The following is a 26,945-nucleotide window of genomic DNA, read 5'->3' on the forward strand; positions in this document are numbered from 1 at the left end:
TTGGATCTCCAATTATGTTTGGAATAAACAGTTAAAGTATTAATTAAAGAAGCGAATTATTCTGCATCTACTGATCTATTATTTTAATGTGAAACTTTTTTATTGTACTTTTATAGTCCACTAATTTGATTTCAGTTTTAAAAGCTTTCATTACCACAATTCATTTGCTAAAAGCTTTAAACTATTCGTTTTTGATGGTTTAAATAAATCAATATTCAAACTAAATGTTATAAATTCAACTATGCCAAATATAACTCATTATATATTGTAAAATCTTTTGTGTGACTATTCACTTTATCGTTAGCTTAAAAAGTTTTAAAACCTCTAACACAACATTTTAGCTAAGTGACTGTACCTTTTTTTACTTTTAGCGAAAAGTACTTTTCAGAAATAATCAAAAGCATTTCTTCATCAACAAAAGGCAACAAAATAAAAATAAAAATGCATTTCAACAGCACGAAAAGTCAAAAAATCAATAAACAAATCAAATTATTTCTAAAAACTTTTCCCGGACGACTGTCGAATACTTTTACAAGAAACATCGAATCAATCGCAAACTCACATCTGAGTCAACAATTTATGTAAAAGAACTCTCTTAAATTCGAAGAAAACTTTAATTTCTACAAACATCTGGATTGTTGTTAAATTTTCAAACATGCTGACACATTTTTCGCTAATGCCAGATGGTGTCTTAGTTCTTTGCTTGAAGAGAATATAATATCCTAGCAATAAAATTACATTTCTCCAAGCATTGAGAAGAGGTAGAGGAAGAAGAATGTGGATTTTCTAGACTATGTCGCTCTTAGCAAATCGATGCTGGTAGGTAGTGGCTGCTAATTATTTACGAAAATTGAAGAAGGCTAATCATGTAATCGATTACAGAAGTTGGTTTTTTTGTGAAGAGGATATTTTATTGTTTTAAAAGAATAGTTGTTTTTTATGTACAATTAGGCGATATAAAGTTTTTTTATTTATTTATAAGCTAATTAAAACAAATTAAATGCAATTAGAATATATTTTTCGGATCGATAAACTTATATATTTAAAGATGTATCGAAAATAAAATTTAAATGACAAATACTACTTTGCAATAGTTAATTTTAAAAAAAAATAGGGATGCGAAAAGAACTTCAGAAGTACAGGGTGGTTACAAGGTACAGTGAGCCTATTCAGAGACCCTTAGAATCCGTTTCGCCTATCGGAGTTTGATGAAACTTGATATATATATGTCTAATGGACTATGAGAAAAAGATTTCTGCACTGAAAAAAATAGCATAATTCCTCCTGGTTCCCAAAATTAAACTACTTCTTATTTCAGAAATCATTTTCTCAGTGTTCATATAACGTATATACTAAGTTTCATCAAAACTCAATTAGTAGAATGAATTTTAGAGGGGTTCGCAACCCTGTACTATTGCTATTATAATGGTGTAAAAGATGGTGCAGTTTTTATATAAAATATCCCTAGTGAAATTAAATTATGTTTAAAGACTTATATTGCTGATGAAATGGCTTAAAACATAAATAACTGCTTCTATTCCTATGACTTAGTTCGAAATCCTGGTTATGGTATGGACTGGTTGGTGAACCACTTTTGGTCATGGACTGATGACAATGCTGACATAAAATATTCCTAATAAAATGAATTATTGTTTAAGTTCTTTATGGCTATTGAAATTGCTTAAAACATAAATCAGTTGTTATATTCTCATGACTCAATTCTAAATCCAGTTTCTGTAATGGCGGAGGAACCGCTTTTGGCCTTCGACTGACTACAATACTGACATAAAATACACCAAACCATAAATATACCATGGTTAAAGTACTATTGCCAATAAAATGGTTTAAAAGCTAAAGCGCTGATTCTAAGGATATAATTTAGTTTCAAATCCTTCTCATGGATTAATGGATCGATCGTTCTGAGCCACAAACTGATTACAATTTGCAAACTGATTACAATGATAGCATAAAATTTCCTTAATAAAATGAGTTAAAGTCCTATATTGCTATTAAAATGGCTTAAACAATAAAGCATTGGTTTGATTCACATGATTCAGTTCGAAAACCTGGTTATGGATTAGTGGATGAACCACAATTGGCCATAGATTGACTACAATTCTGGCATAAAATATCTTTAAGAAAAGGAATTATTAATTGTCCCACAGTGCTGTGGAAATGGCTTAAAACATAAGACATTCACATGACTCAGTTTCAATTATTGGTTATGGACTGGTGGATGAACCACTCTTATCTGCAACGCTGACATAAAATACCCATAATCATAAATGAATCATAGTTTAAGTACTATTGTAGTTGGAATGGTTTAAAAGATAAGCGCAAGCAGATAAGCGAATCCTGGTTATAGATTGTTGAATTAACAGCTTTTGGCAACAAGTAGGTGATTACGATTCTGATACATCCCTAATCATAAATGCACTCTTGCTGCTGTTGAAAATACTCTGATCTATATTTTTGTTGATAAAATATGCGCGTTAGTTTCAATCAGAAAGCCCGTCAGCTAGCTACGTTTGTTTCAATATTTCACACAATGTTAAAAAAGGGTATATATTGTTTAGACGAACAATTTTTGACAAAAACAATTTTAAAATGGGAATGAATATTTTAAATTATTTTGAAATATAAAAAAAAAACAATAAAGGATAATAGTCATTTTTTGAACAAATGATTATCCGTGAGATGAAATGAGTACATAAATAAATGAATTATTTGAGTTCATAATAGATATTATTTGCTGATTACTGATAGATATTATAACATATCTATTTAGCATTGGCTGTTTTTGGAAAATGGAAATTCGGATTTAAATGGCAACTCAAATGAAAGAAATGTTTCTCAGGTATGATACATGTAAATCAGTACTAAATCCAGTCACTAAATCTATTTTGAATCCCAAGAGAGACTACGATATTTTTATTGCAGGATTATTGCCATTTTGCAGGATTATTACCATATTTTGTTGCAGGATTATTGCCGTTTATGTTAACAAATCACTATACGAGTGATGAAATGAATTCATACATAAATGAATTATTTGAGTTCAAAATAGATAGAGAGTGCTGTCTTCTTAACACATCTATTAAGCATTATTTTTTTTAGAAAACAGAAATTAATATTGAAACGTCAACACAAATGAAAGAGTTGTTTTTCAGGTATGATACATGCAACTTAGTAATAAATCCAGTCACTAAATCTATTTTGAATCCCAAGAGAGACAACGATATTTTTATTGCAGGATTATTGCCATTTTGCAGGATTATTACCATATTTTGTTGTAGGATTATTGCCATTTTTGTTAACAAATCACTATACGAGTGATGAAATGAATTCATAAATAAATAAATTATTTAAGTTCAAAATAGACAGAGAGTTCTGTCTTTTTAACATATCTATTAAGCATTATCTTTTTTTTTAGAGAACAGAAATTGAGATTGAAACGTCAACACAAATGAAGGACTTGTTTTTCAGGTATGATACACGCAACTTAGCAATAAATCCAGTCACTAAATCTATTTTGAATCCCAAGAGAGACTGAGATATTTTATAACCTCATCAAACTGAAGTTGTTTTCGAAGAAATCTTTCTTGCAGAAAATAATAGCCAATATTTTAGAATTATCGAACAGAAGAGAAAGTTTTTAGGGCAGTATGCAATTTGAATTCGAGTACGTGGGAGATTCTTGTAGTTTTCGTATAGCAACAGATAATTGGGTTGCAGGTTTCACTTTTCATTTGAAATATTTTTTAAGTTGTAAATTTATTGCAGTCTTCCTTTCTTCTGTGTAAATCTGTTATTTAATGTTCTATAATATTTAGCTTTCATGAAATCAATAGAAATCTCTTTAAGGTGTTAAGCTGATTTGTAGTTTCATTCGTAATTTGTTAGTTATAGAAAAAATAGTGCATATAGCTGTAAAAACAAAAAATGATTAGTTTTGGACATGGATACAAGATAACTAGTGCACTTCTAGTGTTTTCTAACTAGTGTCGAAACTTCGAGCACCTGGAATTCCTTCAACAGAAATTCTCGTTTAACAGTTATTCAATTAAAATTTATTATCATTTTTAGCATGCTTTTTGTCACTTATTTGTCACTCAAAGTTAGTGTGTTATAGCTAGTTAAATACCTAAAATATTAAAAGCGGGTTGTTTATTGAAGAACGTAAAGGATTCTAGAGATATAATTTCGTTAATAGTGTTCTTAGATTTAATTGACATAACAATCATTTAAATATTTGATCCAAGAACTCTCAAAATACACGTTGAGGTAGTACATATCGTCTTCTAGTAGATCATAAATATGCAATTTGTTAATCACTCATACATATTCAAATATAACGTAGAAAAATGGCAACCTAATAAGACGGTGACTAGTTTTAAAAATCGTTATGATGCAGAAAATCTATCTTAATTGCGTGAATTGAAGTATTAATACCATTAATAACAAAGTGATTTCCTTAGCTATTTTAATTTGACTCATAAATATAAGGTTTTTGTTTGTTTTTATTTTACCCGAACTTCACAGTTACGTAGTTTTTAAAGGTATAAACATAGTTTTTTTTTTGAAAATATTAACTAAATTATAAAAAAATTACGAACAATAGTGAATTCTTCATCGGCAAAACTATGTTTGTATAAACGATTTCGAAGATTGCGAGCAAGAGGTTTTTGATTCGCACACTTTTAAAACCGTAAAGAAAAAAAGTAACATTACGATAGTCAAAATTTGATTGTTCTTTCTGTTTCTTTATCAAAACTACTTCTTTCAAATTGCTGCTGCAAAGTATGATGCTTTAAAGTCTTTTGCAAAAGTCAAAACATACCTTAATTACTTTAAAAATAATTGAAAATTGTATTTACCTTGTGAAAATGAGGCACAAAAGTGTTGCTGAAAGTATCATCAGTCTTTGGGAAAGGGCGGATTGGGACCTCTGCATGGCCCTATGAAGATCATTCTAAAAATGAAACATTATTTTTTTAATTAACTTTCAAGAACCTCAGAATCGATTTTTTTCCATGTTTAATAAATAAGGTATAATAAATAAGCAATTAGAAATAAGCATGTTTAATAAATAAGCAATTAGAAATAAATATTTAACAATCTATATCTATCTATTTTCTCTCTCTTACTTGGCACCATAAACTCGGGTTTTTCTCTATCTGTTGGCAAACTATAGTTATTATTTATTTCTTTAGGTTGCCTTAAGCATATAAATTAAACAGTGCTAAAAATTAGTTATTCGCGATCGCAACGCTCGAGTACGCCGTCTAGCGGGAGCCTGTAAATATCGGACATTAATTTATCACGTTTTCATTTAGTTCCATCAAAGTCATTGACTGAATCAGACGCCATTTTTTAGCAGCAAATAAGAAACAAAATTTCCCTAAGGAAAAGGCCGAAGAACTTGAAAAAAATCTCCAGAATATTAGTAAATCTTTCAGGAACAGAACACGCCAAACATTTGAAGAAAAATTCCNATCAAGTTCAGTCAGACTTATGGTTGCAATGTCAATAAAAATGCATCATCAAAATTCATATGGAATTTTTTTCACAGCATATAAGCTGATTTCTCAAAAATTGCTTACAATGTTGATTGATTATTGATTGGAATATTGCTAAAAGGTACAAATCAAAATCGAAAAAGATTTTTTTTTCTCTGTACACATAGCCAATTTCTCAAAACTTACTTCAATATTTTTTTGGAATATCAATAAGAATAAGACATTAAACTATATAAAGATTGATTTAACCGCAATTTCTTAGAAATTGATCTAATCAGGGCTCTAAAAACCGCCCGTCCGCCCATTCTCGGCGATCAAAAATTCCCCGCGGAAAACGAATTTCTCGAATCCGACGTCCGCGCTGACGGCCATTTTCCCGTTAATGTTCGTGATACTTTTTCAATTTTTGTTATTAGAATTGATGTTTTCTCTGTCTGGGAGTACTGCAGTGGTTGAAGGGGCTTTTAAGCAATGAACTTACAAAAAAACACATTGTGCAATGGTCTTAAACAAGAAGCGTTAAACGCAATTATGAACAAAAACATAAATGGAAAACCCCTTTCAGATTTCTGTGCAGAAACCTCTGTAAATCATTGGCTCGATTGTGGAACTGGCAAACGTCATATTTGATTCATTTAAGAAACGCAGTACCCTCGGATAAATTGACTTTCCAGATAACTTGACCTTTGTCATTTAAATTATTTCATAAAAGAAATAAGCTATTTCATAAAAGAAATACTAGGTTACTATTAGTAACCTAGTATTTCCTTTATTACTGTATAATATAATCCTAGTACTTGCAATCCTAGTAACTACTAATTCATTGTGCAATTTATATAAATGTTTTCAATAAATAAGAGAAAATTATATTTTTATTTATTTCGAAGCTACGGGTTAGTTTCAAAGGAGGAGGGTACATTGTTGAACAAGCCGTCATCGGGGACGGGTAAAATTTCTGAGTTTCTTCGAGCCTTGGTTCCAATAAAATTGTATCGATTAAAAAGTTTTTGAACACGAAGAATTCAAAAAATCGCAATTAAAAAAGAACGAACGTAAAGGCAATTTTCCATAAAAATCATTTGTCATCTTTTAATAAACTTTAGTATTTTAAATTTTTAATCAAATTTAAATTAATTTAGGCTTTGTTCATTAATCTTGAAATTAAAATAATGATGTGTAATATAATCTTGACAAAATTTGCAGGTAAGCGTCTCATACAACAACGCCCCCTATAGTTCGTTGCGATCGCGAATACCTGAAGTTTTTATTTCGATTCATTTTGTTGTTTGAAGTAATAATTTAAGTAGAGTTGAATAGCTAGTAATACGTTAAATATTTATTTAGAATAATTTTCCATTAAAAAGAAAAACTTAAATGCGAAGTAATTATTTCGATTTATTTTTGATCCTTTCTAAAATGGCTGAAGAAATTTCAAACAAAGACGGTGCAGTAAGAACGCACCCTTAGTTAATTAAACTTCATTCTCTATTTACGCTTCTATGTTCATATTTTGTAATCTGGCAAACTTGTTGCGAAAACATTTTAAATCATTTTTCAAATGCCTGTAAGTGTAAGTAAATTTGAATTCACTACTTTATAGATTAAATTCTGAGTTTTATTCTGTATTTTCCTGAATTTTTATTCTCTATTTTTGCTTGATTGCATTATTTAGCATTTTTCATTTTTAATTTATATTTTTTGCCTTATTAGTTCTATTTCGTTTCAATTTTTTGGTGCACCTCACACTATTGTATTAATATGTTTTGCCTTGGTTATATTTATACAATATTAGAAAGCACTGTTTTTTAAAGATATAATCGTGTGAGCTGATGATGAGATTATATCTTTCCCTTATTTTATTTTAAATTTTTTTCTTTTAAATTTTAAAAATTTAAAAAATTGTTATTACTTTTTAAAAAACATTTTCAATAATTTTTTTCTTCTTTAAAAATTATTTATATCTTTTTCCTTGTTTTCTTAACCTATTTTATACCTATTTTATACCTTATTTTTAACCTATTTTATAAGTTCTATGTACTTGCAGCTCCTTAGTAAATAAGAAAACTAATTAGTAAATATAATTAGTATAATAATAATTAATATAATAAAAAACTAATAACTAGCCTTTTGGTCTTTATTATGTTTTATATATATATATATATACTCAAATTAAGGATGAAGATGTTCGAGAAGAGCGCGAGAAAGCGTGATTGAGTGTGTTTTCTTTTTCCACCTTATCTCACAAGAGAGATGTAAATAATTTTAACACGTCTGCTGCCTACTATGCTGAAATTTTCGAAACTAATACTTACGGTGGTTAATGTGACTGAATGGCTATTAGACAGATTTTTAATTATTACTAAAATTCAATACAGAAAAAATTTGACAATATTGAAGACATCACTTGAAAACAGTTAAAACTGAAATCAAAGTAATTCCGTGCGAGTATCACCGCGACAACCGCTAGACGGTTAATATATTTGCTTAATATATTGATAAAAACTAATTAAATGTTAGGTTTGGAGGTGGCGCTTAAGAAATAATACATTTAAATACAGTTATGATGAGCATTCGGCTTGGTTACCATCAAAGATTAATCGTTGTATACAAGATAATTTTTAAAGTTGAGCAAGCAGGTCGCCGAAGGCAGATAGTACATATTAATAGAACTATTACTATTACGACAAGTATTATTGATAATTATAGCAGAACGAAATAGGTATGACATCTTAAACCGAATACTATAAAACTAAATGTAATACTGCCACTACTATTACTACTACTACTACTATTAACAAAGTGCTCGACTTCGAGCGCAGGTCGTTGGGCTACCGAAGCTGGGGTGCCATCCCCTCCACAGAGGATCAAAATTGTGAGGGCATGTCTTCGGATCATCCTCCGGGATTTTTCCCAGACCGTCGCCAATAGCCCATTGTGCAGCTCTAGTGCGACGTAAATTGACAACAACTATTAGAAATAATATATTTGGGTTGATTATGTTCAGTTGTTTACATAAATGTTTACAGTTCTATGCAGCTTTAAAACTAATTTAGTCTTTTCAAAGTGCCANTATATATATATGCTCAAATTCGGGATGAAGAAGTTCGAGAAGTGCGCGAGAAAGCGTGTTTGAGTGCGTTTTCTTTTTCTACCTTATCTCACAAGAGAGATGGAAATAACTTTAACACGTCTGCTGCCTACTATGCTGAAATTTTCGAAACTCATACTTACGGTGGTTAATGTGATTGAATGGCTATTGGACAGATTTTTAATTATTACTAAAATTCAATGCAGAAAAATTTGACAATATTGAAGACATCACTTGAAAACTGAAATCAAAGTAATTCCATGTGAGTACCATCGCGACAACCGCTAGACGGTTAACATATTTGGTTAATGTATTGATAAAAACTAATTAAATGTTAGGTTTGGAGGTGGTGCTTAAGAAATAATACATTTAAATACAGTTATGCTGTGTATTCGGCTTGGCTACCATCAAAGTTTATACGTTGTATACAGGATAATTTTTAAAGTTGAGCAAGCTGGTCGCCTAAGGCAGCTAGTATATATTTCTAGAAATATTACTATCACGACAAGTATTATTAATAATAATAGCAGCACGAAATAGATGTGACATCTTAAACTGAATACTATAAAACTAAATGTAATACTGCCACTACTATTAATAAAAAAATTGGGTTGATTATGCTGAGTTGTTTTTATATGTTGAGTTGTTTTTGAGTTATGTTTACAGTTCTACGCAGTTTTAAAACTTATTTAGTTTTTTTAAAGTACCATTAGCACATTATAAAGATAGACGAAATTTTTGCTATATAAAATGATTCAATTATAGATATTATATTTTAGCGTCAATTGAGAATGCCTTTGTCTTCTGAGTATCGTAAAAGACTATAAGGTTGCTTGGTTAACACGTTACACTTTCATGAAGCAATTAATACCATATAAAACTTGGGTTTGAATAATGTGGAAACAGTGACTCAGAAAATTTATCCGCCAATAGGGAGTTTTTAAATTTAACGTAGCATTCTGTATGACCAATAGGTAATATTTGCGCTGAGCGTTTAAAACAAAATCTCGGTTTTATACAGATTTCGCCGATCGTGAGTATGCGAAATTTTTCTTATCAGTAAAGTGCTTTTTTAATTGCTAAAAATTAGAGAGGTGGTAGATTTTTTAGATTTAAAATTTTGGTGAACCTAACAAAATTTTACTAACGAAATCTTGTGAAAAATTTCTAATTAAAATTAAAGAAATGATTAAGATAATTAGCTTAAGTATGTTTTGGTATCTATATTAAATTTACATATTTCATTTACGTATTCAAGTTACTTTATTTACTTCGCTACAATAACAATATAAAAATATCTTTTTTTTAAAAATTTCAAAGCATTATGTATGTTTAATCTTTCCAAGGAAATTGAAGGGAAATATAAGGAAATTTAAAGATAATGAACTGAATGTAAAGAGATAACCATTATAAAGAAGAGAAATAATTCATCGCTTTCCTGAGATTCTCGCATGAAGTAATTCATTCGGTTCAGAAATTTCTGCTCTTATGATTATTTATAATAATCTTTATCTTTTCCGTTTGATGCTATTAAGAACAACAATGGAATCTCAAAACTTTACTGTTTTATTTATGTTTTTTAATGTTTTTCTTTAACTTTTGCTTCTGAAGCGAAAAAAATTCTTTGAACCATTTAAACATCAGGAAATAAAAGAATATTTTCTCCCGGTTTTGTTCACACAAAGTCTATGATTGGTGATTGAAGTTGAAGTCACGATAAGGCTTTTATGATAATTTCAATAATTATTGATGGGGAGAGAAAGTTTAAGAACAGCCAGCAGAGTAGAACTTTAAAATGTTGGTTCTATTATTTCAAAATTCGAGCAATTTGAAGGGAATATTTGACGTAACTTTTAAGATTTAATCTGTCATTGTTGAGTCAAATGATCGAATTCTTTTTATAAAGCTTTGAGGAGCGTCCTGTTTGCTTTTCTCACCGTCCCCCTTTTTTGAATCATTGCAGATCAAGAGTGTAGAACAGTTTATATCTATTTTTTACAAAAATTGTGATTGTGTCAGAAACTTGTGCGTTTTGAGGATTAATAAGTATTGGTGAATAAATAACATGGAAAATTGATTTAAATTGACTTCCAAGAGATGTTACACTATAAAAATTAGTCATGGTGTGAAAAAAAACGGTTACTGTTTGTGTTCAAATTCGTTTTTTCTCAGAATCAGCTTTTATGGATACTTTTTTAAATCTATTATCAGTCTTTATATTTTTAAAAATTTTAGGATAGATTTTATGTTTTATGTCTGGCAACATATGTCTGTCTTATTTGTTTTTATTTATCAATTTTTTCGTTGCTTTTGTCAAGTATGAGCTTCTAAACTGAAAATCGAGTGAGAGGTAAATTTTTCTACAACAATGGATAAATAATAATTATTTAAAAAAAACCACATAAAGTTGCAATATTTTTCAAACAAATGGAAATTTAAAAAAAAGCAAGTAAAAAAAAAACGAAAGATATCTTGTTAAGTTTATAATTGAAAATAAACCTGCAAGCACGTCAGATTTCAACTCTGTCGTTGCATTTCAGCGGCATTAGATCAACCAACATGGTTCTTTTTATTACTTCAGTTTAACAGCTAATAATTCCCGAACTAATAATCAAAACACGTATTTTTTTATTTTATCAAACTCCTTGTAAAATACGCAAAAAAAAAATGGATGACCCTGAATAGCTTTTGATCTAAAATGATTGGAACTTTACGTTCCAGGAGTCAATCTTAATGGTTCGGTTGTGTGACTTCAAATATGCTAGTTAATTGTTATTGACGACATTTAAAGTTACGAAATCAGACAATAAAACGTACTTTCTCTCAATAAGCATACCTTTTTTTCTACCGACTCGGATTTCTGGATTTCCCGGATTTCCCCCAGCGATAACCGCAATCTGGGAAGTATGGTCAGTATAGTTTGGTCAGGAGAGTGATCCGAAGTTTGGTCCTCTCTTAATGGTAATTTCACTTTTTGCGTATATCACGATATATCACGATATCTCAGGAACTTTTTAAGTGAATTAAAAAAAAATTTGCACAAAATTATAAAATCAGTTTATCTAAAGATAATTCCATGCAAGAAATAAATTTTAATAAATATTAATTCTTTTTTTTATAAGGAAATAGTCCAAAAAATTTTGAATCATGAGGTATACAATTTTTTACATCAATTTTAAGTATGGAATTTTGTGCGGCAAAATACTAAATTTTAGCTAACGCGGTTGAATAGTTCCTGCAAATTCGAATTTTAACTATACGATTTTTTTTAAAATTCGATTTCTCTGGAACTATTCAACTAATTTTGCTAAATTTTTTATTTTGCCATGTAAAATTATATACTTTAAAATAATGTAAAAAATTGTATACCTTACAATTCAAAATATTTTCGACTATCATTTCATAAAATAATAAATATTTACTAAAAGTTACTTTTTGCATGGAATTATATTTGAGTGAACGAATTTTATAATTGTGTGCAAAAATATTTCAATTCGCTTAAAGAGTTTTCGAGATGTGGTGAATTACACAAACAGTAAAATTAACATTAAAAGGTTCAAACTTTGGATCACTTATCTGACCAAATTATTGGGACCATACCTCTCAGATTGCGACTTCCCCCTATATTTTGGGGGTCAGAAATCCGAATCCATGGAGCAAAAAAGGTATGTTTATTCAGAGAAAGTGCGTTTTTGTGTCTGATTTCGTATCTTCAAATATCGTCTGCATTTATTAATTAGCATATTTAAGGTCACCTTCTCGATCCATTAAGATTGAGTCATAGAACGTGAAGATCCGATCATTAGATCAAAAGTTATTCATGTTGGTTCATTTTTTTCTTTGACGCACTACACACCTGAATAATTTCAAGTTTCTAGGTCTTATAGTATTGTGCAGCAAAATAAAACGTTACTTGAAGTTGAACATCGAAAACAGTGATGGCGGCATCGGCTGCCTTTCGGAATTTTTAATATAGTGAAATAAATTATAATAAATTTTTTCTTGAATGTGATAACTTTTTGAATTTTAAATAAGTTATTTCAAAATATCAAATCAATTAATTTTGTTATAGAATAATAAAATAGATAAGGGTTATCAACTCATGCACCTGATTTTTTCGGAATGATACTCAATAGAAAATAAAGCGCGTAATACTTAAAGAATTTGGCATACATTTGGCATCTTCATCGTTATTCAGACTTGCATAAAAATTAAGACATGACAAAACGAAAGCACAAGAAAAGATACAATTAGTTTTAATCAATCAAGAATCACTCTCAGTGTCGGAGTAAAATTTATCGATTTTACTATTTATCAGAAACCGTTTACAGTTTCTTTGCTTTCTCATAACTTCTCATAACCATCCCCCTAATTAAAAGATAGCTACTGTTCGCATGCTTGTTTATCTTGCATCTAAATTTGTTCCAATAGTAGTTTACTCAAAGAAGAACTCCTTCCCTTTAGTCGTTTTGATTCCAATAAACAAAGTAAATTTTACCAATCCCAAAGTTCATTGTTGATGTTAATAGCTGGGTTGTTTACCAAATTATTTGACAGTGTGGTCTTGCGTATATTGGGAAAGTTAAATATATCTTTAAAATAAGGCTTAATTAGCGAGAAAGATATGTTCATAATCGGTAAATTAGACGGGCTTCCCCTGCACGATTTATTCGGATTTCTTACTTTTTCTGACCTAGCCTCCGGTGTACCGTGGGACATGAATCTTAGTTCATATTAACTTAACTATTAATCATCAGAATCATGACATTTTGTTTTTATTTAATGCTGAAGACGCTATTGCTTTAAGAGCATATTTTAAAGCCTTAAGGCATCTTCCGACTAAAGGAGATATCTTGAAGTTATTGAGCATATTTCAAATTAAGGGGATATATTGAAACTGTACAAATATTCTAACTGAAGAGGTTAATCATAAGTTTGTGATTTTACTACTACAAAAAGCATTCAATACTGATTTTTTTAAGCTGAACTTGAATTCTGAGAATCATTTTATATTTTGATAAATTCTAGTTATTTAATTAATGATCAATCTCGCATTGGAAAACCGTTTTATTTCAATTCTTATAACTTATCCACTCCAGGTTTAAATCCTACCCCCACATGAGTTTTTTCTAATCTCCCCTCCTTTGTTTGATTATCTCGATCAAGCTTATTCATAATACCCTATTTATTTAACCATTTTTCCCTTATTTTCATTTTCTTCAGAGCCTTCCGGTTTTCTCAATTCTTATCTTGCGTTTCGACACTGAAGAATTNGATAAATCCATATTTTTGTGTTAATTTTTTAATATAATTTTTAATTTTTCAGAAATTATGTCAAAATTTTCACAAAATAGGTACTTTTAAGAAAAACCTAGACAGACCCCTGTAAACATTCTTTATTTCGTCCCCTACCAACTCCAACGACACATTTTACAAAAGGCAAGTTCAAACATTTCTCATATTTAACTAGGTCAAATTGGCTGGAGTTTATTATGCGGCTTTGAGGAGAATTCCTTGACTAAAAGTCTGGGGCTGTCTGCTGGTATGGTAATAAGGGAGAGCACATTTCTAATGAGGGTGCAATGGATGAATGAAGGTGCTGATTGGTTTACTCCCGCTGACTTAAGCAAAGATTAAGACAAAACTATTCACCCTACACCCCTATTCAAAGTGACTTTTCCTCGTAACCATGGTACCCGCCACGACGCGAGACTAATGTCTGGGGGAGTTCTCCTGAACGCCGCACTATAATTCGTACAGTTGAATACTAATATGTACGAACTAAAATTACTTACAAACATATTTTCTAATGCGTGTTTCGCTAGCCAACAGTTGAGGAAACCAGGAATAAACAGGTTTCGCAGTGGGGACCAGCATAACTGAAAAAGGGGTGCATATCAATATAAATAAGCATATATGAGTAAATATTAAAACAGTAAAAAAGGGTTTCTCAAAATTGATCAAAAATATGTCAAAACAGTTCCGCAACAAATAGGAGTCGAATTAAGAAAAACCACGTATTCAAAAATGAAACAGAATATACCTAATTTTTAAGCAAAATGCATCGTCTCAAAAGTGATTTAAAGGGAGAAATGTGTGAGAGAGATACTGCTTAGCAGATAGTAGGATTCCAATCAAACACCTCCAGGTTCGTAGTAGGACGCTCTAACCGTTATCTTAGTCCAGGGAGAGTTAGGGAGCTTTATATAGTGATCGCCACAATTATGCATCATGACATACTTATTATCAATTTCAATGATAATCAGAATGTCATGGTATATAGTTATTGCGATTTCGAAAATATTGTCCCAAAAGCTTAGTCAGGAGAATATTTTACTTTTTCTTTTTGCTTATTTTTCTATATCTTAAAAAATTTTGAGCGAAAGGAATGTATATAAAGCTTTGTTACTCTCCCTGGACTTGGTGGTTTGAGCATCCATCTACGTAACTGGAGGTCCTCGGTTCAAATCCTGCTGACAGCCAACGAACATCTATCTCATTTCTACTTCATCACTTTTGAGAACTATTACCGGTTAGCTCAAAAATAAGTATTTTCTGTTTCAATTATGAATACAAGGGATTTTCAAATTCAACTATAATATTTTCGGAGTTTTGTTAATACAAACTTACTCAAATTTGAGAAACCCCTTTTTGCAGTAAAAAATAAGGAAAAAAAATGGATAACATTGAATAATAGTTGATCTAATGATTGGATGTTCGCATTCATTCTTAATGGTTCAAAGGGTGATTTGAATTAGTGCAGACGATATTTTTAGTTACGAAATCAGACACAAAAACGTACTTTTTATGAATAGACATAACTATTTTTTTCGAAATTTAAAAATGCAATTTCTCAGGAACTATAAAACCGATTTCGCTCAAATTTTGTATTTTACCGTGAAAAATTAGATGCTTTAAAATTTTTATAAAAAATCGTTAACCTTAGAATTCAATTTTTTTCGAATTTTACTAAACAAAACAGTAGATATTTATTAAAATTTATTTTCTGCATGTATTTATCTTTGTATAACTGGATTTTATAAATGTGTAAACTTTTTAATTTACTTAGAGATATGGCGAATTATGCAAAAAGTAAAATTAACATTAAGGGGTCTAAACTTTGGATCGCTCTCCAGATCAAACTATGGGGACCATATTTCCCATTATCCCTTATATTTTAGGAGTAAGAAATCGAAACCCGTTGAAAAAAGGTATGTTTATTCAGAGAGAGTACATTTTTGTGTCGGATTTTGCAGCTTAAACTATCGTTTGCACTAATTAATTATCATATTTGAGGTCACCTCCTTGAACCATTTAACCTTAAATGTGAAGATCCGATCATTGGATCGATCAAAAGTTATTTAAGGTGGTCCGGGTTTTTTGGAGCACTGTACATACATTAAAATAGTATTTGGTATATTATATTTGAGTTTTATGCATAATGTAAATTTGCTTTTGGATTGTTTGAGTCATAATGGATTTTTCGTGAGCTTGGTTATACGATAACATGACTCAACTTGAACGTAAACGTGGTTCACGCAATCGATGCTATTTTTAAACGTTGAAACAATTCTTCTGTTCATTTTCACAACACGTAACGTTAGCTCAAAATCTAATACTATATATAATTCCCTTACGTGGCTCCCAAGTTTNATTATTCGTGAACTTGGTTATACGATAACATGACTCAACTCGAGCGCAAACATGGTTCATGCAACCGATGCTATTTTTAAACGTTAAAACAATTTTTCTGTTCATTTTTACAATAATGATATAAATGTAACGTAAACGGTTTAGGCAACCGATGCTATTTACAATAATGATATAAATGATATAAATAATAAATTTGTGCTTTTGGATTGTTTGAGTCATAACATTATGCAAATGAATTATTCGTGAACTTGGTTATACGATAACATGACTCAACTCGAGCGCAAACATGGTTCATGCAACCGATGCTATTTTTAAACGTTAAAACAATTTTTCTGTTCATTTTTACAATAATGATATAAATGTAACGTAAACGGTTTAGGCAACCGATGCTATTTACAATAATGATATAAATGATATAAATAATAAATTTGTGCTTTTGGATTGTTTGAGTCATAACATTATGCAAATGGATTATTCGAGAACTTGGTTATACGATAACATGATTCAACTCGAGCGTAAACATGGTTCATGCAACCGATGCTATTTTTAAACGCTAAAACAATTTTTCTGTTCATTTTTACAATAATGATATAAATGTAACGTAAACGGTTTATGCAACCGTTGCTGTTTACAATAATGATATAAATGATATAAATAATATAAATATGCTTTTGGATTGTTAGAGCCATAACATTATACAAATGGATTATTCGTGAACTTGGTTATCCGATAACATGTCTCAACTCGAACGTAAACATGGTTCATGCAACCGATGCTATTTTTAAACGTTCAAAAAAATTTTCTGTTTATTTTTACAATAATGATATAAATGTAACGTAAACGGTTCATGCAACCGATGCTACTTACAATAATGATATAAATAATATAAATGTGCTTTTGGATAGTTTGAGTCATAACATTATACAAATGGATTATTCGTGAACTTGGTTATACGATAACATGACTCAACTCGAGCGTAAACATGGTTCATGCAACCGATGCTATTTTTAAACGTTAAAACAATTTTTGTGTTCATTTTTACAATAATGATATAAATGTAACGTAAACGGTTTAGGCAACCGATGCTATTTACAATAATGATATAAATGATATTAATAGTATAAATGTGTTTTTGGATTGTTTGAGTCATAACATTATACAAATGGATTATTCGTGAACTTGGTTATCCGATAACATGACTCAGCTCGAACGTAAGCATGGTTCATGCAATCGATGCCATTTTTAAACGTTAAAACAATTTTTCTGTTCATTTTCACAACACGTCACGTTAGTTCAAAATTAAATAATATTATTACATGCGTCTGAATTAATTGACATTGAAAGAAATGCTATAAATAGATTAATAACAAAAGCCCCAATAACATATTTTAAGATTTAAAACTTGAATTAGGATTTCACATGTTAACAACTTTCATAATTTAAGCTGCGATTAAATATGAATTATTCATTCCTAAATTTGAATAATTTTCAAAAGTAATGGCTTAGTAATAATTATTGTGCAAGATAACCCTCAAATGAGCATTCTAATATGCAACGTCATTTTGAATGAAGCGAAATCATGTTCTATTAATTCCATAATCTTCAAAATCATGTTCATTGAAATTAGCTTTACCAGTCTGAACAGAGCAAATGAAGTTATTAATGACTGCTATGAATGACATTTTGTCACAAGATAATTGGTTTAAGCATATGTGATAGTTGTATTCATTAGTTATATGTGGTGTGCTGCTCGGTCCAAATAACGTGTTTGGAGTATGGTGTTGTTAGCCAAAATATTTCGAAATGTTTTACACATATCTATTGTATGAGGATAGAAATGCAGTTAAATTCTGCTAGCGTAAATAAATTATTAGTTATTGTTTTTTGAAGATTAAAAAGTGAAAACATTAGGATGTCCAGAAACAAAAGAAAGGAGTTCTGAAAATATCTTTTTCAATTGAAAATTTGAATGTACAAAAACTTATTATAATAAATTTATATTTTGTAATTCTAATAACCAAAACAGTTATTTCCCATTGAAAATTGCGTGCTTTAAAATTTTAATTCAACATATTAATTTATTAGGTTATTAATTTAATTTCGTATTTATATCTAATTTCAAAGGTGGATTCTGCTTTGATTTCCGAAAATCTGTTCTTTTTTTGCAATTTGTAGAATACGTGATTCAAACTCCGAAGTGAGGGTAGAGATGTTGCAATACATGAAAGACAATCATACTCTTTACTTTTAATAATGTCTAAGATATTAACTTGTTTTTGGGGGAAACTGCGCTTTTTTGAATAGATAGAAATGAATACAATATATTTCACTATTCAAATGATTTTTTTAAATTAATAATTTTTAATGGAATAAGAGAGTAAAATGTTATAAAACTACGATAAAAATATGCGAATTACTTGTTTTAAATTTTCTTTTTATTAAACAGAGCTAGATGCAATACTGCATTAACGAACACCCTTAATTATTACCAATATTACTTTTTATTTTTTATTAGCCATGTTACAAATATGCGAACTCCCTATTTATATTTTCTAATTCCATGTACAAGGTTTGAAAAATGCGAAAGATTTCGCAGTTTCTTATTTCGCTAAGAAAATTCGAAAAAATTGTGTTTGTTCATTGTTTTTGTATTGATTTTCATTGAAAGCCATTCGAAGGCATTTTTCGTGGAGGAATATTTAAGTATCTAAAACCTTATAAGTATGAAGGGATTGCTTGAACTAATTAAAAGCTGTAGTTCCTTTTTGTTATTATTTTTTTTTTGAAGACTGTAGTTGTGCCGTTGAAAATGCCGTTTAGAATAACAATTTATAAATCAATGCATGCAATGTCGTATACCTTTCTTCATTGTGAATGTTAATAGTTATTGCGAATGTGTTGTAAAGAGTTTAATCTGAGAAAAAAAAAGATGTTCGTTGTATATAAACCATCTAAGTTTAAAAAATGTCCATTTAATTTAAAAAAATCGAAGGACTAAATTTTACAGATCTTACAAATTTAAAATTGTTTAATCTGGTATTAAAATCCAATCTTTCTTTAATACAGTGAATGATTTATTAAATACAAAAAAGTATACGAATTACATCATTTGATCTTTTCGAAATGAGTTTGGTCTAGAGAGGAAGGGCCTAAGAATTCTACTAAAACGAAAACTGTTAGGCATTCAAACTAACTAGAATTTCGCCCCTTCTACCAACGACAGGCTCCTTAGTATTCCCTCGATAGCCTCACAATAATATTCATTCACATTGTCTCTGATAAACATAATACGTTAAGCGCAACGACAATTGTCAGCCTATCTTCTACGTTCTCCACGCAGCCTCAATACGACAACAGTTAACATTAAATCCTTCCCCTCTGATTATTTTGTATTTATCAAGCAGAATTACTGATATTCATCTTTACTGTTTATTTGATTACTCGCCTAAGCAAAAACGACTTTTTTCATATCTCTTTTATATGTTAAAAAATTGACAAAATTTTACTCGGTGAAAAGAATATTGTAACTTAGATAAAGAAAGTTTATCTCAATTAGAAATAATTTTATGCTAATGTTTATAGTTTTAAAACCGAGTCAGGTTAGGTATCAAGAGACAAAATTTAGCACAATATGTTAAACAGATGCCTTTATGTTTACAATATAAATAAAAATTAACATTTTGTTACATATAAATACATATAAAACATTAAACATTGCTACATATTAAACTATATAAATAAATAAAAATTAACAATGGCTTTTATTACTTATGAAATATACCGTTTTTTTCTTGTTTTTAATTGTAAATATTACGTGTTGAATTTTCCTATTATTTCACATTTCTAATTGTTCTGGGGAAATAATTTTCATACATGTGTGTTCTTTTATTTTTTTGAACTACGGAATGTAAACGTAGCAAAAGGAATATTCCAAAAGTTTATTTTCGCAATTCGGCTTATTTCAATAATGTGTTTTTTTGGTTGGTTGTTGTTGGAATAAATGAAAACTAGAGTTCCTGATATCTAATTTTTATCTCACGAAGTTAGATTAGAGTGAGTTACTTCCATCGAACTTCGTTAGAGCGTTAAGACATATGTATAACATTCTCTAATTGGTCGAGAGCCAAAATTTACAAGCAAGACGAAAGAAACTTTTTCTCGTGGACTTAACATAGTGTGATCGATAAGGTACTTCTTTCTAGAGGAATCTCATACTTTTGTGTTCATATTCTTTTCCTTAATTCTTAAAATTATTCCAAGCTGTTCAAAGTATATCTTTTATACACAAATAAAATGTTAAAAAATTATTAATTTTGTGAAATAATTAGATTTTAAAAAATTATAGCTCAATTTGTCCTTTTTTATTACTTTATTACTTTAATCTAATCAAGTTATTTGTTATTTTATGCCGAATAAATCGTTAATTTTTGAGAAAATGTTAGTTCTTTCTCTAAAAATTTATTTTGTGGAGAAAATTTTGCAAAAAAACTAAAAATTAATTGCATTTTTATATAATTAAAGAGGTTAATCTGTACATCAACAATTTGCTGTACTTTGGCGTAGTTTCTTTATCTCTTGCCCGGGGAAAGAAAAACCGAATCGTAACGTAACTAAATATTGATACCATAGCCACAAGGAAAATTCTGAAATGTCTTCTGTTTATTAATTTTCCAATTATAATTAATTATGTTAATTATGGTGATTTGTCATTATTGCTGTTTATGGTTTTTATTCATAAATGTCTAGCTACGCTCTTTAACTGCAGATTTTTTTACTGCTGAATATTTACTTTTACTGGTTATCGTATATTTTTATAGAAATGTAAATTGGTTTATTATAAATTACATATAATACCCGATTTTAATGCTTATTTATTTTTATGTTTGAAGACATATATGTCATTTTCTTATAAGTTACTCATGCATTATTAATTAAAAAAGTGCGTTACGTTATTTCGAGTTTATACTGAAATTAAAGACATAGTTTCAGTAGTGATATATTCCATGAAGTTAGGTTAAAGATATTAAGTCACTTTGCATTTTATTGAGTGTTGCTTTTAGAATTTCTTGCATAGTGTATTCTTTTTCATTTTTCATTGCTGTTATTCAAAAAATAAAATGTTGTTACTGCATTATATAGTGAAAAATCATATCACTCTGAATTTCATTGAGTGCTGTTTTTAGATTTTCTTCCAAAGTGTATTTTTTAAAATTCTTAATTATTGTTACACAAGAAAAATGTTGTTAATATTCATTTTCTCTTTACTGAAATTTATTTTCTGGATTTAATGACACAATTATTTAATTAAAAGATTCAATTAGTACAAAAACATTGAAATTCTATGAAAGTTGGTCACAATTTAAAATGGAAATTGATGTATAATGACTACTTAAGAAATTCAAGGGAACGCTTCAAGTGGAAGAAAAAATAACGAAAATGATTTGATTAACAAACCAGAAAGAAAAAAAGTAAGGCGCATCACTTTCAAAAGATGAAAAGGAGATTTATTACGAAAACTAAGCCCATACCGTTTTGAGAATGACAAAAAGTAAATCTTTTCTAATTTTTAATTTTGTACCTTTTAAATAAAGTCGGAATGCATAACAATTCTCCGTTTGTTAATAATTTTAGTTTAAACTAGTAAAAAAAATTATTACTTATTGTCATCAGACATAAAGCTCCTCTGGAAATTTAATCACTCTAGGTAGTCGAAAAGTGGTCGAAATTCAGATTGCTGATGAATTTTACTTGGCGATTTAAACTATGATTACATAGGTCTAGAAATAATTGACACAACAATTTCCATCTAACAGTGTTTAATTCAGATTAAAGAATGTCTAATTCAGATAAAGACAAATTCCTTTTTTGGTGATATGATTCTGAACTCTTAATGTAGTGATCAGAAAACTTGAGATGTCACCCAGCATAGAGCTCTATTTAAAATGCAAGCTCTCTTACTAATCGGGCAGTAGCTGAAATTTTGATTTACTATAAAATTATTGTAGAAATAATATATCTATAAATTTTGCTTGTGACAAAGTTACCAGGAAATAAATATTATTTAATTTGTCATCAGACTCAGATCTCCAGATCAGATTCAAACACTCTAGTGTTTCGGAAAGTGGACTAAATATTTACAAGCCGATAATATGGTGATTAATTATGATTGTTTTGGAAAGGATTGAAGCTTACATTGTCCTCAGGCGTGAAGGGACTCTCATAACGTGAGTACTCTAGTTAACCAGAAAGTGATCGGAAATTTGATAGGCGATGAGTTTCTTTTTGGCAATAACTGCATTATAAATTCTGTTGGTAATGATCGTGAAATGATTGCAAATAGTATTGTAATTTCAGCATAGAGCTTCAGTTTAAATTTGAATGCGCTAGCCAGTCTTAAAGTAGTCGGAAATTTTTTATTGACTTAAAATTCTCTTTGACAGTAATATCGTAATAAGTTCTGCTGGTAGCTGTCAAAAATAGATTTGCTTTAGTGCTGACTTGAGTGCTCTAGCTAGTAGGAAAGTGATCTAAATTTTAACTGCAAGATTCCATCGAAGCAAACTTTCATCTACGAAAATTCTATTACAAAGATATCAAGATTCCATTAAGTTAACAAAAAAAAATTAAGAGGTTATTTATATTAAGATAAGAATATCTTGTTAAGTAATAGAAAATACGTTAATAACAACTTTTACCAAATTAATTTTTGTAAAGTTATCAATAATTTACTGTTTTAATTAAAGTGCTATTCATTCATTTAATTCCTACTTTTAGTTCACACTTTAGTTCAAACACTTCTATATATATTTATATATCTTGTTCACATTTTCAATCGTTATTAAAATACTTTTTATATTCATCGGCTCAAGTTCAAATACATTTTTTAAACTTGTAGTGGACGACTCTTGATGTTAATACAGATCTTTCAAATATTTTTTTATTTTTTATTTATTTCCAATGAGCTGCACAATCGGTCTTGCCGATGAGCAGATCTAGTGCATTCTCCAGAGATATCCGCTCTATCAGGACCACCACAATGGGTGAGAGACCGTTGGTCATGTTAATTTGGACGTCTAGTTTCTGCCACACTAGATGGCAGCACCGATTCCATTAATTCATGAATTAATTTTAGCTTTATATGGGAGAAAAACGTTTTCTCTCATATAAAATAATTAGCAGGATATAAATTTAGGAATAAATACCGCCTGTGGCGAAACGTGCAGATCTTTGGAAAGAAATTTCTTTTTCAAATTCTTTTTCAATAGTCCAACACCTTTTTTTTTAATAGTCCGACACCATATATAGAAAGGGAAATGGGAAATTGCAAGGGAATTCGCTTTCTACTTCGCCGCTGAATATTGTGATTCTGTCATTTATCAATACATATTCATATTATTTGTAATTATTTAATAAAATGTAACTAAAATGAAATGTTTCCTTGTTGACCGAAGTAGGAATTGACTTTAAATTTTTTTATTTATATTACATGTTTAAAATTCCATTTAGACATGCCAAACCTTACTACAAGTTCAGAAAATAATATTTCAAAGTTGTGATCTTCAAATGATATTCTAATGTTTTCACGATTATTTAGAGTTGATATCGCTTAATGTTCCCAAAAAGTAATTTAAAATCTTTATCTCTTGAATCATGAAATGTTATTTCCGACGTCTAGACTTGGATGCATAAATGTTTTAGTTTCGCTGGGCTGAACTAACATTGATTTTGATAGGTTCACCATTTAGAGTAATGACTTTAGATATATTATGCTTATAGCTCTATACGATTATGGAAATTTAGGCTTAAGTTAAATTTCAGCCCAAAGTTTTCAGATCGACTTGAGAAAAATAGAAAGCTACTTCTTGTAAATTTAAATTATGAAAATATAATGGAGAGGAACTATTGAAATTAATGTAGTGTAAACATATTCTGTCATTTGAAGTGTTCTCAATTTTTTGTACAAAGAGAAGGTTTAATTTTTCACCACTCACCAATTACGGTGATTTTTTATATATGAATATTGTATAGCATACAGTTATAATGGTAGGTGAAATTATGAGAGGAAATATTAAATTAAATATAATTTTTGATTAAATGTAATTTTTAATTTTTTTGTTGTAACATTTATTGTTTTCTTAACTAATTTTTATTCCTTTTTGCCATTGTGAGATTTAATTCTAGCTATTTCTCGTACTTAAAGATCTAATACTTTATACATGATTTTTTTATTTTGCAAAAAACTGGATAATTAAAATTTGTTTCCTGAATAATAATTGTCCAGATTCATTTCGAAATAAGTAAAATATAAAGTATTCTTCGATTTTTTTAAAATTATAGTTTAAGCCCTTTAGGACGAGTGATTAATAAAAATATTCGTACAGATAAAGAACAGGGATAATAATGGCCTTAATATGGGCATTGCAAATTTGGCAGAATTATTTTGCTTTCACTTTTAAAAATCTTAATCTAATCACGTATCTATACCCAGTTGCAAGTTCACAAAAGACCATTCCTGAATAGTCAATATAAAAGCATTTAAAAGTTAAACTCGTCATGCAGAAATTTTATACCTGCTATATTTTTACGATATATATCACAGAACTATTAAAATGGGTCTTGGTTTTGTAGTCTTACTGGAATCCTTAACTTGGCAATATATTTTGATAAATAAGGAGAACATTTGTTTTTGAAAATAAACAGCTATATGAATTTGCAAGAACATTGGATTTGATTGGACCACTAAAAATGTCGCGTCTTATGATGACAGATCCTTAACAAATTAAATGCGAGAAAAAGAATTTATTTATTTTTTGTTTTGCTGTACAAGAAAATCGTCTGCAAGAAACAATATTTATTATCCTTTCATCAGTTTCTTTAATGGTGAACAGAAAGATATACATTTGCCACGATTTTTAAAAATCATTTTTATTAATTCTTGTTAACAAAACAATTGTTTTTATACTTTAAGTTCTATTTTGATCATTTTACTTGATTTATAAATGCAAGCAAAAAAAAAAGCTGTGCAACGCAGTTTCAAGAATTGGTGATGTTGATATACGTTTGCGCTAGGAGCTTAGCATCCGTTCGGCGTGCACTTAGACGCAAACAGACTCTCTCAATAAAAATAATGTTATTTTAACTTGCAACAGAGAAGCAGTTCAAAGTGTAACTGTATAGTTTTTATTTTAAACTAAGTAGTGGTGAATTAAAACTACTAAACTACTAAGCTACTATACCCACCCCGCAAATAAACTGCTAAAGAAATAGCTAATTTAACAATTTTATATTTTACTCTAATTGATAACGTTTCATACTGGCACGTATTTGTGACAGTCGACGCGAAAGGATTAATTATTTGAAAATAGTTACTGTTCTTTGCTTTAAGTTTAGTTACACTGCTAGCCTTGATTAAGCTTATTTAATTTCATTTTATAACCATCGTTGAACAGTCTACCCAATTTTATGGGTTTACAACTATTAATGTTCAACTCCATAGCCTTGTAATTTTGAACCCAATTCAGAAGACAAGGGAACTCCTGGATCGAGTATTGGGAGAAACTTGCCTTCATGGAGGACTTTTTGATGCAGCTAACCCGCATTTGCTTTACAAGGAGAGGAAGATCACAGGAACCTCTCACGGTTAGCCTGATGGCAAGGGGACTCTGACCCATGATCCGTCTGCCACTGAGGATATTTCACGTCAGCACTGTGGTCCGTGCAAGCCGGATGCGGAATTCGTATAGACTGGGATTCGAACAAGGTTCGCCTCATTGGAAGGCGAACGCTCTATCCCCTGAGCCATCGCAGTTTGATTTTTTATAAAGACGCGTGAACTTCCTTGAATTCATTAACTATTGTAGATTAAATACCTCTTATTACCACATGTGGCGTAATTAACTGTTAACTAAATTTCTGTTTAAGTTTAAATGCTGAAAACAATTATCTAACCATATTATTTTTTAAAAAAAAAGTTAGCTACTAAATCGGTGTTAATCAATAGAACGAAATCATCTATAGTACTGATAGACATATACTGACCTAAATAAAAACATGTTATATAAAAACATGTTCGTAAAAGTTCATACCATCAAAATAAAGATTAATTATATTCAGCATCATTTTGCATAATGCTATTGCTCGAGGTCAACTTCTGATTGTCATAAATTACCATAATCTACGATTTTCTTCAGTTCGATTCTATTTGGCACATTCGGATGGCCGTAAAAACTAATATAAACAATACGTATTGTAGTTATCCTGGTATGAATATTAGTATATTTAGTACAGATTAAAAACATCAATTACCTTACTACCAGTAGTATCTGTTACCAAGCTTAGTTAAACATCATATTTGTCATTAACGTGATAATTTTTTATGGTTCTCCTAGGCGAAAATACACCTATCTTTTCTCCTTTAATTTAACTTTTCAGTACAAAACTTTCCTTTTAATTCAATTTGTGCTTATCACCAAAATTAGTTAAGTACCATAGGTGTCAATGACAATATAGCAATTTATTATTGTTAAGAGCAATTAAATACACTTTCTGCATAAATTAGATTTTTAATACAAAATTTATTAATTTTCAATTTAAATTTGTGTCAATTACCAAGTTTAAAAAGTTGAATTGAAAATAATTAGTCGAATATTACTCTCGAAAATAATTAGTAACGGCACTAATATTTT

General features: G+C 29.5%; 1 protein-coding gene across 4 annotated transcripts in view; it reads right to left on the bottom strand.

Moving 5' to 3' along the window:
• The window catches only part of LOC107438721 (potassium channel subfamily T member 2), a 497,563-nt gene that overhangs the window by 87,255 nt on the left and 383,363 nt on the right, over nt 1–26,945 (bottom strand). For all 4 annotated transcript variants that reach the window (XM_071179918.1, XM_071179919.1, XM_043041898.2 and 1 more), the window contains 2 exons: nt 14,403–14,486; nt 4,878–4,972 (listed from right to left, as the gene is read on the bottom strand). In XM_071179918.1, the coding sequence (XP_071036019.1) occupies nt 4,878–4,972; nt 14,403–14,486 (179 nt within the window). The remainder of the gene's footprint in view (nt 1–4,877; nt 4,973–14,402; nt 14,487–26,945) is intronic.

The sequence above is a fragment of the Parasteatoda tepidariorum genome, chromosome 1, assembly GCF_043381705.1.
Source record: "Parasteatoda tepidariorum isolate YZ-2023 chromosome 1, CAS_Ptep_4.0, whole genome shotgun sequence".
NCBI classification, from domain to species: domain Eukaryota; kingdom Metazoa; phylum Arthropoda; class Arachnida; order Araneae; family Theridiidae; genus Parasteatoda; species Parasteatoda tepidariorum.